This window comes from Falco rusticolus, chromosome 6 (assembly GCF_015220075.1).
Source record: "Falco rusticolus isolate bFalRus1 chromosome 6, bFalRus1.pri, whole genome shotgun sequence".
Taxonomy (NCBI): domain Eukaryota; kingdom Metazoa; phylum Chordata; class Aves; order Falconiformes; family Falconidae; genus Falco; species Falco rusticolus.
Window position 1 is genome coordinate 74461109 of NC_051192.1, and position 20394 is coordinate 74481502.

The 20394-nt window shown below is 40.5% G+C and overlaps 1 protein-coding gene across 8 annotated transcripts in view; it reads right to left on the minus strand.

The window, feature by feature from the left end:
- KHDRBS2 (KH RNA binding domain containing, signal transduction associated 2) overlaps positions 1–1583 on the minus strand; it is a 392474-nt gene extending 390891 nt beyond the window's left edge. For all 8 annotated transcript variants that reach the window (XR_005105014.1, XR_005105012.1, XR_005105010.1 and 5 more), the window contains exon 1: positions 1183–1583. Coding sequence is in view for 2 of the 8 variants with exons in the window: in XM_037392767.1 (XP_037248664.1) it covers positions 1183–1273 (91 nt within the window). In the remaining 6 variants the exon portion in view is untranslated. The remainder of the gene's footprint in view (positions 1–1182) is intronic.
- Positions 1584–20394: the final 18811 nt, after the last annotated feature.

Here is a 20394-nt window from a genome sequence, read left to right on the forward strand (position 1 = left end):
GAAATACAATATAAAGACTACTGACAGAGAAAGATGCTTACTGCTAGCATTATAAGTTTTAATTAGCTATGACTTTCCTTAAGACATAACAAAACTTAAGAAATTATTCACCATCTCTGAATGTCACTTTATTTGAATTTGTGACTCTCTCAAGGGCCTAAATATATATTTCTTTGCCTCAGTCTCATTTAAGGGCTTGATAGGCTGTCTTGATTTAGGCATCGTTCTTTACTACTTTTTGACATCAGGTTTCGGCTTTGGAATCTTCCAACTAGGGTTTTTTGAAATTAGCGTTATATACCTCAGAAGAAAGATAAATATAAGGGGAACTTACTGGGCTACGCTTCTGAAAAAGTTGAAATGCTGTACCTCAAGGCCTGCACTCAATAGCTATATTGAGCAGTTAGTTATTAAGAGAGGGACTGAATTATAAACTTTTACAAGAATCTCCAGTTGAAGTAGTTCAACTAAAGCAAAGAAAGCAGAGTGAATTACAGCGAAAAACAAGATGTTCCACGCAGTATATTCTGGATCACTATACGGAACGAAGAGAAAATCATCACGTCCTGGGTGAGACGGTGTCACGGTATTGATAAGCCATACACAATCGATGCCTGACACCGTGTAGTCAGCTAAAACGGTGCCACGTTAACGGTGCAATAGTACTACCGTATCAACGTTATTACTTAAACACGGGAAGCAAAATATAACGAGTTTAATGAGAAACCTGCCTCTGCCTAAGTGAAGCCGGGAGCCACGGAAGCCCTCCCCGCTGAGGCTACCCCGCCGCGGCAGCGGGATGCACCCCCACCGACCAGCCACGGAAGGCACTTCCAGCGCGGGGCCAGCAAGCCGCCGCTCCCCTCAGAGGGGCCGCCCAGCGAGGAGCCCGGAGCGGGGTCCGGCGGAGGCTCCGGGGCACCCAAGCTGCACCGGCTGCCGCTGCCCGGCCCGGCAGGGGGCCTCTCCCCGTCCACGCGTGGCCAGGTCCCCGCTCGGCGGGGCGCCCGCCCGCCGGCCGCCCGGGCTCCAGGGCTGAGCGGGAGCGCGGCCGCGCCGCCGCCGCCCGGCCACCGAATGCCGAGCCGGAGGGCGACCCTCGCCCCGCGGAGCGCCCCAGGTCGGGGCAGCGGCGCCGTGGCGGCGGCCGTTGGGCCGCGGCGGGCGGGAGCAGAGCCTTACCGTCTGCGAGGAGGCGCATCGCGTGAACAAAGGAGGGGTCCAGGCTGTCCTTCTCGGCCATCAGCTCGGGCAGGTACTTCTCCTGCTCCATCGCCTCGGGGCCGCGGCGCCTGGGCACGCCGGGGCGGGCTGCGCGGGCGCCGGCTCGCTCCGCGCCTCCGGTCGCCTCTCGTCGCCCGCCCCCCTCGGCCCCCCGCGGCTCGCAGGTGCGCCGCGCCTCGCCGGCCGCCCCTCCCGCGGCGGGGCGCTGCCCTCCACGGCCCCGGCGCCGCCTCCGCCTTACGCCGCGCGGGGGCGGGGGCGTGCGCGGGTCGGCGCGTGCCGCTGTCCGCGCGCCTCGCGCTGCCTTTCCCCCCCCCGCCCCCCCTCCCGTCAGTGAGCCGCCTTCTCTCACCGGCGGCCTTAACTAGGGAGGCGGGACGAGGCGCGCCCCGCCCTCCCGCTCCTATTGGCGGTTGCACACCGCCGGGCGTGGCCCGGGCGGCAGGATGGCCACGCGATTGGCTGTCGACGGGTGGGCGGCCCAGGGCGGCCGGGGCGGGGCGGGGGGCGCGCGTGAAGGGGAGAGGGGCGGGGACGAAAGTGCGGGTGTGAGTGCGTGAGCGAGTGAGTGCGCGCGTGTGGGTTTGCGCGCGCGTGTGTTTGCGCGCACGTCTGTGCACACCCGCGCGCGCGGCGGTCTGTGCGTGTCTGCGCGCGTGCCCGTGTGCAGCTCCGTGTGCGTCTCTGGGCGCCTGTTCCCGCGTGTCGGCGGGCGCAGAGCACGTGTGATGCGTGTGCGTGCGCGCCCGGTCGCTGCGGACGTGCAGGCGTGCGCGCGTGTGGCCGTGCCGGCGCGTCGCTGCGCGACTGTGCCTGTGCCCCGCGGCGGGGGCGCTGTGCCCGCGCGTGTGCGCCGCGCCGATGCGTGTCGGCCTGGGTGTTGCTCTGTGTGTGAGCGCGTGCGCTTGCGTTAGTGCCCCCGTGCCTGTGTGTGCACCCGTGTCTCAGTGCGCGACTGTGCGCGTGCACACCCGCGTCCCTCCGTGGGCCTCTGTGCCTGCGCGCGCGCGTATCTGCGTGCGTGTTCGTCGGTGCACGGCGGCGGGCGCGTGCCAGCGGGGGTGCTGTGGCCGCGTCTGCACCGCGTCCGGCAGCGGCCGCGCGTGGCGTGGCCGTGCCCCTGCGTGGGGCTCTGGCCGCGCGCCCGCTGTCACTCCCTGTCCCTGCGTGTGCCCGCCGCGCCGCCACGCGCCGCCACGCGCCTCCCGGCCGGCGGGCGCTGTCCGCGGTGCTGAGGCCGCGGGCGGGGCCGAGGCGGCGGCTCCGCCCGCTCCCCCCCAGCCCGGCGGCCCCGCGGAGCACCGAGCGCCAGCCCCGCGCCCCTGGGCCCTCCGCGCTCCGCCGGCGGCGGGGAGGCGCCCTGCGGCGCGGTGCACGGTGCACCCCCCTGGGGATGCGAGCGGATCATCCGCGAGCGGGCACGGCCGCCAGCCCCGCGCTGCACATGTCCGGCCACGCTGCTGAGCGCTGCGGGAGCGAGCGCAGGAGCTCCCGGCGGGCCCGAGGCGAAGGGGCCAGCCCTGCCCAGGAATGCCCTGCCGCACCTCTCCCCAGCTCCCGCAGCCCCGCGTTACAGAATTGAAGCTATTACGCACTTAAAGTGTCTACCGCTGGAGCAAATGTAAATCAATTTCATTAGAATTTAGCTTGAAGTATGCATTTGCTATAGGTTATATTTATCCAAGATTTTCTCCCAACAGGCAATTTAATAACGTGCTTTGATGGTGAGAATAAACAAAAGATGTTTAACTCATCTAAAGTCATTAAAACTTCATTCGTGGAACCTCACGAGCAAACAGTCCACCACACAACACAGTGTGTTATGATCAATCTCTACGTGAAATTCTTTCCTAGTACTTACTGCTAAGACTACTAACATAGTAGTTATTCTAATTAAATAGATACTTACTGCAATAATACGCTTGTAAATCACTTACTGCTGCTCATCTCAACATTTTTTTGTGGTAGTGTTTGGAATTTTTTTTTTTTCAGAGGATGAAGGAATTAAGAAAGATAAAAATCAAGACAAAAGCTTTATAAGGGCATCCACAATGTTTTGAAGACGTTGTACAGCCACTGCATAAAAAATTGGTCTGTAATGTTTTCAACATCCTAAGATACATGCAGGCAACCATTATGCAATTTCCACTCAACATGCAGATAATTGAGGGACTACATGTGTTTTCAAGAATATGTAAAGAATGTCAATGACCAATGTGTTATTATTCTATAGTATTTCCAGGGGCAGGGAATAAAATACCCGAGAACTAACTTCCCTGCAGGGAAAGAGTAGGAGCAGAAAACCAATTGATTTCAGCAATCTTGTGAAACACTTGAGAAGACTGATCATAGAATTGAAAGGTTTAATTGGCAATCAGCTTTTACTACAAATTGGGTCTGGGGATAAAGTGAAGACATACATCCCTCTTTAAAACAACAACAATGACAAACACCAAATAAAATGAAGAGAAGCATAGAACTAAGATATTTTATTAATAATTTACCCCGACTCAGTTTACCACATGAATAGTTCTTCCTGTTTCTCATTTAACACTGTAGCAAGCAATGGCATACTGTTTGCAACCCCGCTTAGGAGTGTCTTGATTAAGTGATCACCTGTGTCTTCAGATCGTACTTCTGCAGCTCTGTGCATCAGAATAATTCAGGCTGGTGCCCCTCAGTTCAAAAAAAAAAGAGAAGGCTGGTGATAGCTGCATTGTCTTAAAGCACCTTCAAGATGAATCTAAGCCATCTTCACTCAGAAGCAATCCTGATCTAGTAGCTTTCAAAACACACCATATGGTCATGTATACGGAAAGTGAGTTTTGGGGGCTTTCCATCTGGGGTGTTAGAAGAACAGTGTTACTTTAGTCTGTTTAATTGTACTTAACCTACTTAGATTATAGGAAGCTTTGATTTAAACACCTTTAAGTTTATTAAACATTGGGAAATGCTACATTCATCAAACTCATTTTTTCTGGTTGAAGGAGTAGAGAGCAGGTTTCCTTGCACATTTTTGACAGCAAAGTAGAGAGAAACTAGTTTCCTGTAAGTTCATGTTTCAAAGTTATAAAGTTAAATTGACTTTCACTGATACTTAGGCTGTAAAGCCATTGAGTTGGTTTTCTAAATTTTACCTTACACTCAAAAAAAAAAAAAAAAAAAAAGCATTAAAATCTGTCAGACAGGAAATATAGACCTCTAATGACATCAAGCATGACTCCATTGCTAGTTGGAGATCAATTCTTTTTCATAGCTATTAAAAACCAAAGACACATTTTACAACTTTTTAGTTTGAAGTGTCAAGCCAAATTAAAGTTTATCTGTACTATATTTTATTACTAACTCTGATATTGAAGTGGATCACAGCATACCAGATTATAACTTATTTGAAGATAGAACAGCTAACAAAAGGAAGTAGAAGCAAACAATTGCAGGAAAGTGTCCAAACTTTCCAAATGCTTATTTAAAAATTATGAAAACTTTTGAGAATATGCAGTAGTCAGTGTGAGCAGAATGACAATGAATTACCCTTCTGACATCACACTAAAGTTAATGCAATAATTTAAATGAGTACAGTTATCTATGTGTGTGTGAGTACACCTACAACCTTATACATCAAAGATCAGATTTGTCAAGAGTTTTCAATTTCAGAAATCCCATTTGCTTTCAAATTTCTTCTCTGTTTTACTTGCTTTAGTGATAGTTAAGGGTTATCTGGTTCCTAAACTGACTACACGTGAAAATAAAAAAACCTAGAGAGTTTTTCCTATCATCTGTGTTAACCATATCCTCCCCTTGAATTGGAATTATAATTGAAGATATAAGGAATAAAGAAGCAGAAATGTATGTGCAGGAAAGAGGGAATGTCCCCACATCCTTTAGTTTATTTAATTCCTTCATGTGATGCCGTCTGTACCAGGCTGGACCCGATCTCTGCATGCTGGCCGGTGGATACTAGTCCTTGGATCCTGTGGCTTCACTGTTTGGAAACGGGGCACCTGAAAATGCACAAGCTGTCAATGAGAAGCTTGTTTCCATGTAACAACGCGAGGGTGATGTATGGGGCTTTGGCCAGCGGTGGGTCCAGCTGGAACTGGCTGTGCCTTCTCCTCATAGAGGCCACCCCTGCAGCCCCCCAAACTGCTAACTCCTTGCCACATAATCCAGAAGGGAAATGTGCATCAGCAAGTACACAAGTCACTGAAGATCACCTGCAGGTTACCCCAGGCACAGCAAAAGACTCAGCCACATGGCCCAGCCCACAGCTGATTGATCTCTGCGGCAAGTCCTTGATTTCAGTAGACTTTTGGGCTCTCCACTCATACAACTGAATAAAGACTGACTTTCTTAGAGACAATTCACACAGGTTAGTCTTTAATCTATATAAATAATAGAAATCGACTTCAGTTAAAAAACATATCAGTACTTATGTCCTTGAAAGACATGAAATAGCTTCATATACTTGGTGAGCCTAGGACTCCAGAAGAATTCACCTTGAGTTCCAGCTGTACAACAAATGCTGGCTTATGCTATAACTTGCATTATGATACCCACATTACAAGTTCTTAGTTTATCAAATAAAATAATGTATGCTACAGCTCTATTTCGTATTTAGCATTCTTTAGATTTGTAAAGAAGCAGCAACTGAAAAGGTGAGCCAGGGTAAATGGGTCCTTCCATGGAAGCATAACTTCAATGAAAGATCTTCATCATTAATTTGGGATAATTTTGAACAAAAAGATAAACTATAAAATAGCAGTTTAAGACAGAAAAAATGCTTAAATAAAAACAAGCAGCAAAGAATAAAATGCAGTCTAGAATGTCTGTTCTCTTCTTTCTTCCCTGTGACACCACCAAAACTGAAAAAGAAGTTGTGAGTCTATGACAAAACTATAATTTTCTCCTCTCCACATGTACATAAAGACCAGACTTTGTATTTTGCTTGCCCGTGTTTGAAGTTCTGTCTCTGCTGTTCTTTCTGACCTTTGTGTTACAACTTACCCATTGCAGGTAGCTCAAACACTTTCACAAAAATCTTTTCTGTGATCATAACAGTCTCCATTTCACCTGTTTCCTCTAATCTTTCTACAATCAATAAGTAATAGATGTCTGAATTTTGCTTTCATCCTTATCTCTAAGATTTAGAGCTGTTCCTTTTCATACAAAACCTCTGATTGTATTGCTTTCTAATTTTCCTTTTCACATGATGCAAAATTATTCCTTTTGTACCTTTGTTTTACTTTTTCCTTTTCTTATTGTTTCTACCATCCTTTCCCAATATGCAACTCTCCCTTTAATACGAATTTCCTCCTTGAAGGATAACAACAATAATAAAAATTAATGGACAAACGGAGGTACAAAGAACGTGATATGGAATTTTGAACAATCAAGCTACAATTTCCAGACTCGTAGGACTCTTCCTTGAGCTAATCCTTCAGTTTATATTTAAGCGCCAATTATTCAGCCCAACAAGTTACAGAAGTTAGTAGTTTCACCTAGCTTTGGGCATGTAAAAAACAGATGTCTACGTCTAGTCCAGTCACCACAGACACCCTTTACAGTCAGTAGGTTAAAATAGCTTTTCCAGCAGTTTATGCATCTGACCTGCAGGTACCTATTTTTGGTTGAGATGAGTCATCCTATGCAAAATCTGATTTCCTTCCACTGGATATGAAGTCAGTAACTAGATTAGACATAAACATCTGTCTTGTGCATAACAAAATTAGTGCAAATGAATTCCAACAAATTCAGTAGTGTATGACAATAAAGAGGCCAGAGGAGTTTGTCATAATATAACAGATGACGGAACAGAACCAAAAAGTGCATGTGATTTGCATGACAAAATGTGTTCTACTTCAGGCATATAGAGCTAGAAAGGCAGACCATGCTCAAAATAAAATGATAGCATTTATTTGAGAAAAAAAAAAAAAAAAGGAGAGAGATTAATATATATATAGATTATCTAAGATCTAATTAAAACTACAAGTACCTGCAAGTGAGAACAGAATTGTTTAGAGGATGCAAAGGATACAAACTATAAATAAGAAGATTAAGTTATGTATGGGAAACTGTAGATTTAATATAACAAACTACTTTTACCACTCCATTTAGAAAGTGAGCTTTCATCAGAAGTAGAAAACAAAGTAATATTACAAACTCAGAAGTTTAAGAAAAATATTACTTGCTAAATATAGGATTGGAAATAACTACCCTCCAGGACCTTGAAAGAGAGAAGCTTTGGAGCTTTAAAGGAGCCTACATCTCTCCACTTTATATATATATATATAATATGCATTTTAGGCAGGACACTTCAGTACAAACCCAAAGTTCAGAAACAAGTTAAGTATCTAATTTAGGATTAAATGCACGTATTACCACCTTTATGAAACAAAAACCCCACAGAGAATATCTTCTTTTGACAAGGTATATTCTAGTTCAGCAGATGGCTGTGAAGTGGAACCCGCTCCACCCATAAAGAACTGTCTGTTTTTAAAGAAGTCAGAGAATAAATACTTCACATATGTTTCAGTCTTACTGGATCATAGCACAAACGTTTTCTGGAAAAGTCAGTGAATGATTTTAAGGCTCTTAGCAGTATACAGAAGAAGGTGTGAAGACAGAAGATTATTTGAAAATCAAGTTAGCATTTTATTAACTGTAAACCATGGAAAAATAATATAAATTATTTCACAGTTTATTTCATCAAAACTGAGCATATCTGAATGCAATTTTTAAATGGGTAATAAGCAATATAGACATTTCTAGTTCAGAAGGATAAAAAAAACTATACCAGTTTTGTGAGTCAGTTTTTCTTAGAGAACAACTCTTCTATGAAAATGCTTTTAAATTCCCAGTTTCTCTTTTTAGGTAAGAGCACTTTGACTCATAAAATATCCTTATTCCACACTGAGCATTCTCATCCATAAGATTTAGAAAAATCAGTATGAACCCAAATTTTAAAATCTGCAGATCATGAGTAGTTTCAAATCTTTTAGCAAGTTTTCCCCTTCTTCTTGCCTCTTAACATTAGCAAAGCCATTTAACGCTCCCAGCAGTTTCTTTTTGGAGAGATCATCAGTATTTAGTTGTACTTGTGATAGGTCTCTTAAAGATGTGCATAATAAATGGGGAAGGTCAGGAAACTTAAAAGACAGACAATTTTAAAAGCAGGCAAACATTTATCAAGTTTCTTTAGGGAAAAAAAAGTGGTTTCAGTGTCTGACCAGCTCCAGTTATAAAGCAATAAGAATAAAAATGTTAAAAGCTCAGCAAATGTTGTTAAATCTGCTCATAACGAGGGAGTTTATTTGCCATTTATGCCAGAGCAAATGGATTTGCTTTATTTCAGGAGCTGCGCTGTATTAGCCTCAACTATCACAAAGCTCAGTTCACCCATGGAGCAAATGGATGATGAGTCATTCTTTTCCTGAATAGAGCATTAAGCACAGTCTCATCTTGCAATTATTTAATTTTCAAAATATGCTCTATCACCTCCATGATTATATAATTTTTTTTAGAGGGGATGACATTTAAGGACAGATTATACCACTGTTACCTATGTTTAAGCACTGTCACAGTTCAGTATCATACTGAATTTATATAATGACTGAATGATCATATTGCCTTCTGATCTTAATTTTATATTATTTTGTGCTATTATTTTAAACTTCGATATCTTGAGGGCAATTCAAACTTACAGATTTACAAAACATTATTAAGAATTACTATGCATTTCTATAAATTTAGTGTACCATACACAAATGGGAAATCAACAGCTGTAAAATAAAAATTTGTGAGAAATCTATAATGCTATGATACATCCCAAACTACGTAAATGTCAGCTACCTAAAATTACTTAAAATGAAACTACATTCATTTCTTAGGAATACCAAAATACAAAGCCTGATGGATTTGAAGATATTTATTTCAAAATAATTTTTAACTAATTACGCAAAGCAACTTTTCTCTGCTTCTGTACTTGCAATTTACTTTTTCATCCCCATAACATAACTTACTCATGACAATGTAACAAAACATTAACATTTTAAACACAAAATGGACATCTATTGAGGACCTTTGGAATCTGTTCCCAGAACAGACTGCCCACACCATAAAAGATGTGTGCAAGCACAAAGTGACTAGAGGATTTACAGTGTATAGTATTTACAATATATAATATTTACAATCTGCTGGAACTGCTATTCTGTTTACCAGCACTATCTTCCACTGACTCTAGGTGAAAGTCTAAATTTGTGCTGGTCTTTAAAAATGAAGGAGAAGAAGTAGAAATGAAATGGACCTTTTTATTTTCTTTTCTGAAGGCAGACTTATTTTGACACTTTCTTTTGGGAGCTTAAATTTTTCCCAAAAGAAAATGTTCACGCATCAGGCTATGTCAGATTGGTCACTTGAACTGTTATTTGTTTTCCAAGTCATTCACAATAATTCCCATTCCATCCATCCTTTTTCCTTTTCCATTATATACCATTCAATTTATATATCAGATGACTAGGATCCTACTGTCTGTCATCTTGACTAGCGGCCTTCAAAAATAATTCCATGTGTCTTCTAAATCTTTGCAGAATTCCAAAATCCTAGTTTGCTCTCTTTTTTTTTTTTTAATTTATATATATATATATGTATGTATGTATAAATTACATACCTGGACTTCTTATGCTTATCTTTACACTGCTGTCTGTCTTCTCTCTGAGGGTCCCATGAATGTCTGCAAAGATGATTAGGGGACTGGAGCTGGACCATCTGCCTTATGAGGACAGGCTGAGAGAGCTGGGCCCGTTTAGCCTGGAGAAAAGAAATCTGAGAGAGGATGTTATCAGTGTCTACAGGTATCTTAAGGGGGTTGAACTAGGTGATCTCCAGAGGTCCCTTCCAACCCTGACCATTCTATGATTCTGTGATCTGCTAAACACCTATCTTCTGCTGAACCGAACTGCTTTCATAAAATCTCATATAAATCTACATTCAGAGACATTTACAAAGAATATGTGTGTAGCTGAGGGAAAGACTGCTGACCATTGAAAGCATGATGGCAGTGTATCTTTGCATCTACTTTTCAGTTCATTTCTGCTTATATCTTTTTCTACCATAAACAAAAGGGTTTACATTTAATTGCAAGAAAAAAAAAAAAAAAAGGAGGACAGACATAAGAAAGGGACAGGAAAATGTAAAGGAATGAAGGCAGTGGGTTGATTAGCATTGATAATATGCAGCTGTGGCCTTGCCTCAGAGGCAGTGGGTTGAACATGGATGATGTGCAGCTCCTAGCTCCTTTCTCTAAGTAGTTAAATAGCCCTGAGGAGCATGGGAAGGGTGGTTGGGTGGAGGAGGAGTAGTGTGGTCTGACTTCTGGAGGAAGGAGAAACAGCATGGACAGTAGAATCTGACTGATGGTAAAAGCTTTGTTGTGGTCTACTACTCTGTGCTGCAATGGGAAGGAGGTTTCTTAATGAACTCAGTACTTGGGTAAGTACACAAGGATAAGCTTGTAGCTGTACTAAACAATGTACTGGCAGTAACCCTTCATGAAAGGGTAGATGCCTTACCAAACTAGGCCATTGTTCTCTGTAAGACAGAGACAACAAACTCTCTCAATTGATACTACACTTTTCCTGAGTCACTAAACTATCTGACAGAAAAAGTAGTTAATCCACCTTCTAATACACAGTGGGTATACTTATCTCCTGAACAGAGATGTGGATATATTACCATACAAAGCCTAGTATCTAATAACATATAGTTGGAAACAGTCACTCATTTAGCAGAAAAACTACACATACTTCCATAAAATAGGAACACTGGGAGAAAATCTGTAAATCTTGCCTGCCACATTTGTTTCTGGTTTGTAAGTTGCCTGGGTTAAGCAGGGAGAGTTGTGTTGTATTAAATACAGTGTATTTACTATAAAGAATATTTCATAAGGTTGGAAGTAGGCAACTTCAAGAAAGACCAGATGCCAGCTATAGAGTGTCCACATCAGCTTGCTTACCTTTGGTCCCTGAAACACCAAGGTACATGGCTTTAGACATGAATTAAATGACTGCACCTGGTTAGATAGAGAGAAAATCCTTTGATAGTAATAGGATAAGTTACCTACCTTTCTTATTTAAGACTGTAAGCTATGTTCTAGTTGGTAACCACATTATAATTTTGTTACAAGATTTTAATTACCTAAGGAAGAGGTTTCTAATTATTTACATGTTGGGTTTTTTCTCCCCAAATTATATTGACTACAAAACTAAAACCAGAGAACACTTCCTCCCTACTCAGGAGACAATTCTGTGCTACATTCATCAAACTTTTGTTACCTTTCTTAGGCAATGGCAATTTCAAATAAATTTCTTACTTGGAAAACAGTGGATTTTTTCAAATCCTCTTAACCTTATTAAGTTTCTTGTTCCTGTAAATTGATTTTTATCTGGTTGCCTTCTGACCTTTCACAAGACATTTATTGTGGTTTGACATAAAGGGAAAGGATAAGTAGCAATTGCAGCTATCAATTACCTGACACTGACTTCATCTGTCCATCAAAGTTCTTTGTAATTTTTCCATACTCCTATGGGGTCTTTTCAGTATAGCAGGAATTAATGTTGATCAAACCAGATGGTGGGCAAAGCTGGTGTCTTACATCAGTAACTTGGTAGATGTTAGATTTTTACATGTGCTGTTATCAGACACATTTTAAAAAAGCCCCTATAAGATAAAGTCACACCACTGCATGTAAATGATGGAAAAAGAGAGGTCCAGACTGCAATGAAAAGAGAAGAGCTGGAACTCATGTGGGTTGCTCACTACAGCTTCATATCAACCGCTTTATGTGTACCAGTGTTCTATTCTGTGCTTGTACCTGCTAAAGGCTGCTCAGGGGCTGGAAATTCAGCTCTGGGAGAAGGAATAAGAAAATCCAGGGTGAGAGGGTAGAAAATAGACTTTACCTAAAATGTATATATACATACTGGAGAAATGGAAAATAAATAACTCTGCAAACAATAGGTGTCATCTTGGGTTTGTGGACCTTCCTTTGAATGCTTGACAGCTTTTCCCGACAGCTCTATGCTTTGCTTTAGGCTTAAGAAGAAATTGTTTTAATTTAAGAAGCAGCTGGTCTGACTGTGCTATTCTTTTGACTCCCTCAGATACTATTAGTTTAGTGAATTACTACATGAGGTTGATGCCCAGCTAAAAAGGAATTCAATAACTGTAGTTATGTCAAAATAATTTATTACAACACCAGATAAAAAACAATTCAATTAAAAAGAGAAAGGAATTATCTGGTACCTCATGAGTCAAAACAGATAAACAAAGGTCTATAGTTAAAAAAATGAGGGGGGGGGGGAAGACAAGTACTATAGGCCATAAAATTACACTCCTCAGAAACTAAAGCAGTCCCTTCTTTACAGGTATTCTAGCCATTCCGTTATAGGCTGTGTACAGAATAGTTTAAAAATATGTGTATTATTTTCCTGGTTAAGCTCTACCTTGGATTCTGTTGTTGTTCTTTTCAATGGGTCACCTAGGAACATTGTATATGTTACCAAGACATAAGCATACACAGGGTCCCTCATGTTCCTTGCATGCTTATAGCCCTCACTGATAGATAATAGGTGGCTTTGAAGCCTAGCAAAGAATCTTCTGGGTCTGTTTTAAATATATTTTTCTTTATCCCTCCTGTGCCGCAGGCCCAAATTATTCATATACTGCTTACCGTATTTGTATTCAAACAGGTTTGTAAGACTTTTCCATCTGCCAGTGCCTGTGGCAGCAGTGAGAGCTATCCCTGTTACTTGGCAGACATGCTTCCATTTAAGAGGGGAAAACTATGTCCATATGTGCTATCAATGACCTCAACATGATTTGAGAGCCCCCATTTTCTGAAAGCAAACAGTAGTTCCAAGAATACTCCTAATGTAAGTATCTATGCAGAAAACTCTTTTTAAGAGTCAGGCTGTAAGCCTACTATCACAGTAATTTGATTGCTGACTGTACTGCCAAGACTGCAGTGTAGTTGAGAAGAATGACCCATTTCTGTACAAGCATAGGTTCTTTGAGCTGGAGATTTTCATCCCACATAGCTGGGGCTAGCCCCTCACACAGCTCTGTGGCAGTCTATTTCCTCATTGAAATTCTGGAGTCATGGTTGATCACATTCAAGATGATAAGAGTCCACCCTGCAGAGTGGAACTGCTTCACGCAGAAGTGTTATTGTTAGATTCTGTCAGAGAGCTAGCATTAACGAGTCCTAAGATCCTCGTCAAGGCAAAACCAAGCTTTTTCTGAAGAATATTATGTTGGTGGAGGTGAATTACAGCCTAGGAGAAAACCATACTTCAGTCACTAAAATATGATTAAGGAGATTAGCTTATAAGTAAAAGCAATTTTTTTTTATTTAATCTGTAGCTATTGAGACATTTTTAAGTGCCTGACCTCAAAACAAAGGTAGTAGCTAAACTGTCTGCAAGGGATACTGCCAAAACATCAATCCTTTAAGTTGCTGAGAAGAGACAAACTGCAAACATCTGTTAAGAATAAAACAGGGTTTAAGCCTGTGAGGACTGAGAGAAGCAAGGCTGCACTGGGGTTTTCATGAAAAAAATAAACCTACTGCTGGGTAAAAGGATGTATCTTTAAAGCAATCAAAATTTGCTTCCTAGAATATAGAACTTTCCTGAGTTCCAGCTCTTTAGGGTGGTTTGTACCTACATTTCCACCTGGCCTACACAAGTTAGTTTCCAGGTCTGGAAACCACTGTTCCGTAGGTGCATACCTTGGCTTTGGCCTGATGCTGATGCATCATGCAGATGACTGGACCCAGGAGCTGTGAAGCCCTCACATGTGCCACAATCTAGTTATGGTTTATGAGTGTTGGTATTAAAGCAAGCGTGAAAAAAGTTAGATATTTCTGGTTGCTTATTTTGTAAACTTCAGTAAATTTTCACATAAATGTGGCAGGAGGACTGGCCTGATTTTCAAAATCCAAACAAGTTATCTCAGACCTCTGCTTCTCTACCACATGGAAAATGCCCTCAGGGCATTAGAAATTTTAATAATAAACTTTAGTGATCTCGAATATTGTAATAAAGTAGAAGTTCACCAGATTAGTTTGAGAATATCACATGATCCAAATCATTATAAAATGTATTAATTTGATTAGACATGAGAACTAACAATAAAGACTGCTGAAATGAATAAATTTACTAAATCAATTTACAATATAACACAAATTAAGATGGTTACTGCAGTGTCTCATAGCGTCTACAAAACTAAGTAAAAGTTAATGGTAAACAAAAATGCGCTCCCTTTGTGGTTTATTTTCATCCAGCTGCGTCTAGTTATGAAAGGCCTACCAAAGAAAAAACTAATTATTAGTTCAGGACAGTTTCAGAAAGTAATCCCTTGGCTTCTAGTACCTTCTGATACTGTCACAATTTCAGAAAAAGTGCCTGGAACTGCACAAACCTTGTTGCTGCTTAGGGTCAGGAGCCAGTCATGAGGTACACAGGCTTCCTATGCAATACGTGAAGGATAAAGCAGCTGAGAATGGCATCCAGAAGGACTAGCAGTCCTAGTGACAGTTGACTGCAAGGCTATGTCTTACCCCTTGTCTCCTTATGGTCTTTCACAACCAGTTCCCATGCTGCAGAAAAGCCTTTCCACAGTCTTAAAAAACCCTTCCTTGAACTGCACGCCTTTCCCATGGGGTGTCATTGGTGGTGGCAGCACTGCTTAGTCACTTCCATGTTAGGTACAGCTATCTGTCCTCCATGATGTGGAATATGGGGTCCCCCTCCTCTGCCCTATGTACACTGATTTTTAGGAAAGTCAGCCTTTCCATTGTCTTCTACGGTAAGGCTTCCTTAGAATCCCTCTGTTGAAGCTCTTCCACTGCTTGGGGCAGCTGCACATCTACCAGCCCAAAAGAGAGCATGTGTGTGTGGGTGTAGTTTTATGATTAGGGCACTTTCCAGAGAAGAAGACAACACAGTTCCTAGTCTCGCATGATCAAATGCTTACCATCTAACACAGAGACTGTCATTAAAAGAGGGATTGTAACCCAGGTCTCTTTCAATGGAATGCCCTAAACTGCCAGAGTAGAGTCCAATTTTCTTTTGGCCCAAGAAATACTGAAGATACTTTACTGTTCTGGAATTTTTAATATAGCTTTTCTTTACCTGGAAGAGTTTAGAGTCTACTGACTATGCAAGGTGCAAGATGCATGTTCTTCAAATAAAGAATAGGAAAAATAAAAGCGCTAATTAATGTATTAGCCTTCCAACTACTGAAAAAAAGGGCAGCACTATCACTTTTATAAGATGTAATTTTTGTGTTCATTTTCAGGTGCCAAGCACCACAAAAATATTTGTGAAATAAAACACTTGTGTTTATTTCAGTCCTATAAGAGCACTTAGGAAGGGCACAGAATTTAAAGTATAACCTACAGCCTTTAATATTGGTTTATTTTCCAATCACCACATTAGCTGACTTGGTTCCAATTATGAAGTCCTTACCCATGAATTGTATAAAAAACATCTCGGTATACTGATAAAACCTGAAGAGTCTGCTGTCAAAATATAGATTAGACAAAATAGAAAATAGCTTTTCTAGAAGTAGATTGTGTTTTAAAATTCTGGGATTGACTATAACAAACTATAGATCTTGAAGCCAGCTACCTGACTTTAAGCTAGTTAGTGCTACATTCCTTTATATTAACAGAGAGAAATAAGCACCTCTAGAAGGGCTTGATCTCATTTACCTCAGATACCTATTTATCTGCATTGACTGCAAAGTGAGCTTCAGGTTATGAAAACAGATTTAGGCAACAAATTTTCAGATACTAACTTAGGTTAGATGGATCCAAATCTCTGTGTCTAAATTCAGTAAAACTTCTTCAGATCATGTGGGATTTATATTCACAGAAAGATCTTTTTTGGGTCACCATAAGCTACAATTCATGTAATTTTTAGGAATAGCTGAGGTTGACCATTGATGGTTCAGCCTAAAGTCATTTTAGAAACATACTTGTCCTGAACATATCTTAACCTGGGAACTTTAGCACACTTTTCTCTTCTTCCTCCACAAATCTCAGAAATAGACTTTTTAACCTCTGAAACAAAAAAAAACCCAATGCTAATATCTATAGTACCACAAGGAAGAACTATTCTGTGGGCCTGCTCTTGAAATTCACAGCTTTTTTATCATTCTTTTTTACTATTCCTTTAGCATTTTAGGGAGAGATTACTTAAGAAATTCCTGCAATATTGATCCTTTACCCACTTAAGTCTTTTATACCTGGATTTTTGCCAAGCAAAAGAGTGTCCTTTACTTCAGTGACCTCAAAGCCTATATCAAGCCTTTTATGATAAAAGTAGAGATTTTTTTAATTTCTTTTTCTTTCTTTTTGTCAGCCTTTTGTAATATTGTTCTAAAGTTATATTTTGAAGCCAGACTAATCTTTCAAAAAGTTGTCTCACAAACCGAATAAACAAGTCCGTATTGGTTCTGGATAATGCAGTTCAGTTGTGAACCAACAAAATTAGTGCTTTTACCCTACTTGGCTATCTCATGCACCAAATCACTTGTTTTATTCACTAGGTCTCCACTTATTATCCCAACAGGCAGATCAATGCTGGTCTCGGAAGGTCAGGCAGAAAGCTGTGCCAGTTCGTATTGTGCTGCTGCCTGCACTTCTTCACCTTCTTCCTTCCTGGTCCCCTTCTTCTTTCTGAGACCACTTTTTTTTTTTTTTTTGTGAATCCTTGATTTTAAACATCAGCTCTTTTTTCTGAAATGCCAAGCCCTCAGTTTTCCCAACCTAAATAATCTATGTGCAGAAGAAAAATCCATGATCAGCCTTATGACTGGTGGTTCTGTGTCATATCTCTTTATTAACTGGTGGATTTAGGATGTGCCATTTTTCTCTCTTCCAGATACTATCAAAATTTACAGCTAGCCTGTACCAGTTGCAGCTAATAGTGAGGTTTTAACAGTTAAAAAAATAACAAAACAAAATGTATATAACCATTTTAAAAATCTACATGATCTAGTAGCTAATGTACCAAAAAAGTTCTTTATAATATGTTAGTGTATTTCTGCATTCTTAACATAATTTATTTTCATGTTTTTTGAGAAATAACAGAAAGCTTTCTCATTGCTCTTACATGTAATTATATGGTATCTTGCATATATAATATTGCAAACTCTTTGTACAAATAATAGTTCCATCCTAAAAGGATCAGAAAAATTAAAATTGTTTTGTTTTTCATTTCCAAGATGACCCAGTGTTACAGAACTAATAGTAAGTTGTCATTTTTGTCATATGTATAGTGATCTTTTGTTATGATTAACTAAGAAACACAATTATAAAACACTATTGAAGCCTTTTTTGGGGGTACCTACACTATTTGTAGGAACTCTGACAAGGGAAAAGTTCTGGCTCCAGGAAAATACCAGTGGCTGATGCCAGGAAATTATCTTCAGATTTGACTGGGCAATAAACTACAGTGAATTGCTGTTTTCCTGTTGGGGTTTCCATTATTGCGTTTTGACTGGCAGCATACCAAAACCACAGACAATCTAAGCATGGAACCCTCCTGCAGCCGCATTAACATCCGCTGCAATGGGAAGTACTGGGAGCAAAATCTCAACCCTTTGCTTCCCAGGGCAAAGGTAGTTATCAGAAAAAGTGATTTGGGCATGGTTATAGAGATCTGGAAGCGATATCTAGAATCTCCTACTTGCAGCCTTTTCACTCCTGAAGATTAGGAAGGGTATCATGCAGACATAGACAAATATAATAGGCAGTAAAGCATGAATTACAGCTCATTACATTGGACAACGGGCATGAATGAACACGGATCTTTCCCAGCTTGGTTTCAAATTCCACTGAATTTTCCCAAGCTGAAATTCAAACTGTATTTCTGAATTTGTGTTATTTCTCAAAAGAATACAATTTCTGTCTGTGCCACCTTTACAAGAGAGATACAAGATACATACTTTTCCAAAACCCTTTTTTAGTGACTGACTTATATCAGATGCCAATCTTTTCCCCCTGCTTGTTAGCACAGCTAATCCTGTATCTTCAGTAGTAGCAACTGAGGTCAGTGACAAGTGCCAAATCTGAATTGATGTTACTTATGAAAGAGGGGGGAATTATTATGGTTGCACATGACAAAATCTGTCACAGTTACTAATTCTCACTTACCTATATTAGCATATGCTGCTGAGGTCCTATGTAGTAATTTATTCATTCAAAAGTTTGTAAAATATCTATGGCTAAAGCACGTTTATCACCGAAAGGACATAGGAATGCTTCTTACATTTCTTGTAATGTCATTTTTTTTCTCTATAGTGTTTCACTGAGCTAGCTATAATAAGGCCAAACCCAGTAGTGATTAGCAGTAGCAGGCTTGGCAGGAAATGAAACATCTGGCCCAGTGGGGAACAGAACAGTGGCCTCTCCTTGACTGCTATTGATCCAGTCCCATTGAGGTCAATGTTTGGGAGATTTCAAATACTCAGTTTGCATTTATTGTATTTGCTCCAAATATGTTGTGACCTGAAACAATTTCTGTATTTTAGCTTGTCTCCTCTTTAATTTTTACTTGCAAGATACAGAGGTTTACTTCATGCCGACCTTTCACAAATTGAAATCTAAGTGTGGAGCAGTGGGACAAATTAGCAGAGCTGATATTGTAGGATTTCACTGATTTGTATTTTAAAATGGACTTATTGCAGAGATCTAAGTTATTTCCACTGTTTACCTTCCTTCTTTCTTGTAAGGTGAAACTATAAAAAAATGGCTACTGCAAACTGAAATATTGTTCTTCTTCTTTCTCAAAAAAATTGTAAACATACAACAAGCAGTTTTTATGAACAAGTTTTCACAGACTGTTTTGAAGATCAGATGGAACATTTAAAGAGATACTCTGATTCCCAAGGTAAAAATGGTTAATATTTTACTCAAGTATTCCTTTACAGAGTCTAGCAATTGTGAATGGCTGCAGCATGGATTCCAGAAAATCAGCATTTTGGTTTAAAATATGTAATGATAGGGAATCCACTACTTACGTTAACAGTGTGCATTACTAACTTTCATTTTATTTTTAATGGGCTAGTATCAACATTATGCTTTTTGTCTCTAAGTTGTACTATTTATCTATGCAATGTATGCAAAAAATGGAGGAAAACAGCTGGTAAAAATCCTCCTAATTCAACTGATCAGTTTATATCAACTGATGGGCAAATCTGAAACATCACAAACAGGTTTATCTAAAGCTATATTGAGAAGATAATATCATACTCTGTTGTGCTGTTTGATTAAAGCCGCTTCTTCAGAAAAAGAATTAAAAAAGAAAAACAGAAAAAAGTGGTATGATTGATTAAATTAGAAGATAACAAAAGTGAAAGATTTTTCCTTTTGATTGGAATAACAAAAAAAGTGATAGACATGCATGCTATATGTGTTACAATTGCCTCCTATATTTAATATGATTTATGTCTCTTGTCTCCTTTTCTGGAATATTTGATTTGTAGAGTAATTTAATGCTCTCTTACATGCAAATGAACACATAGGGCTTTGTTAGAATTAAAGGGCTGACTTGGCTGTGGGCGTGACAGGAGGAACAGAGTGTCTAAAAATGATCATGTTAAAACTGCCCTTGGGGAAAATAGCTTGAACTCATTTTAAGAATCGGGGAAGGCTGGGATGAAAAGAAGACCAAATCCCCTCCAGTGTCAAGATGGTGCATGCTCAGTCACATTGTAATCTCAAATGTGAATGCTGGAATGCTAAGTAGTTGAGTAGTTCAGTTTCTTGTCTTAAGTACATATGTACTGAGACAGGGACAAATAAGGGATGCTAACTGTTAAACAGTTAGACAAGTCTTGTTAGCATGTCTGGGAAATATTTGTGGTGTCACATGAAAAGCCTATATAGTGATGCTGAGCCACTGAAAACTGTACTTGTGAAAGATGAAGACATCTCTAACTTCATCGAAACCTGCAACTATCAAATATGTACTCAGATATAGGGAACACTAGCATTTTAAAAGTGTATGTGGAAAATCAGGAAATGTATATTTGAAGACTTAAAAAGACATAGTTTTGATTTTGCTAATAATACATGCAAAGAATTCTTTGCTGATTTATGAATAT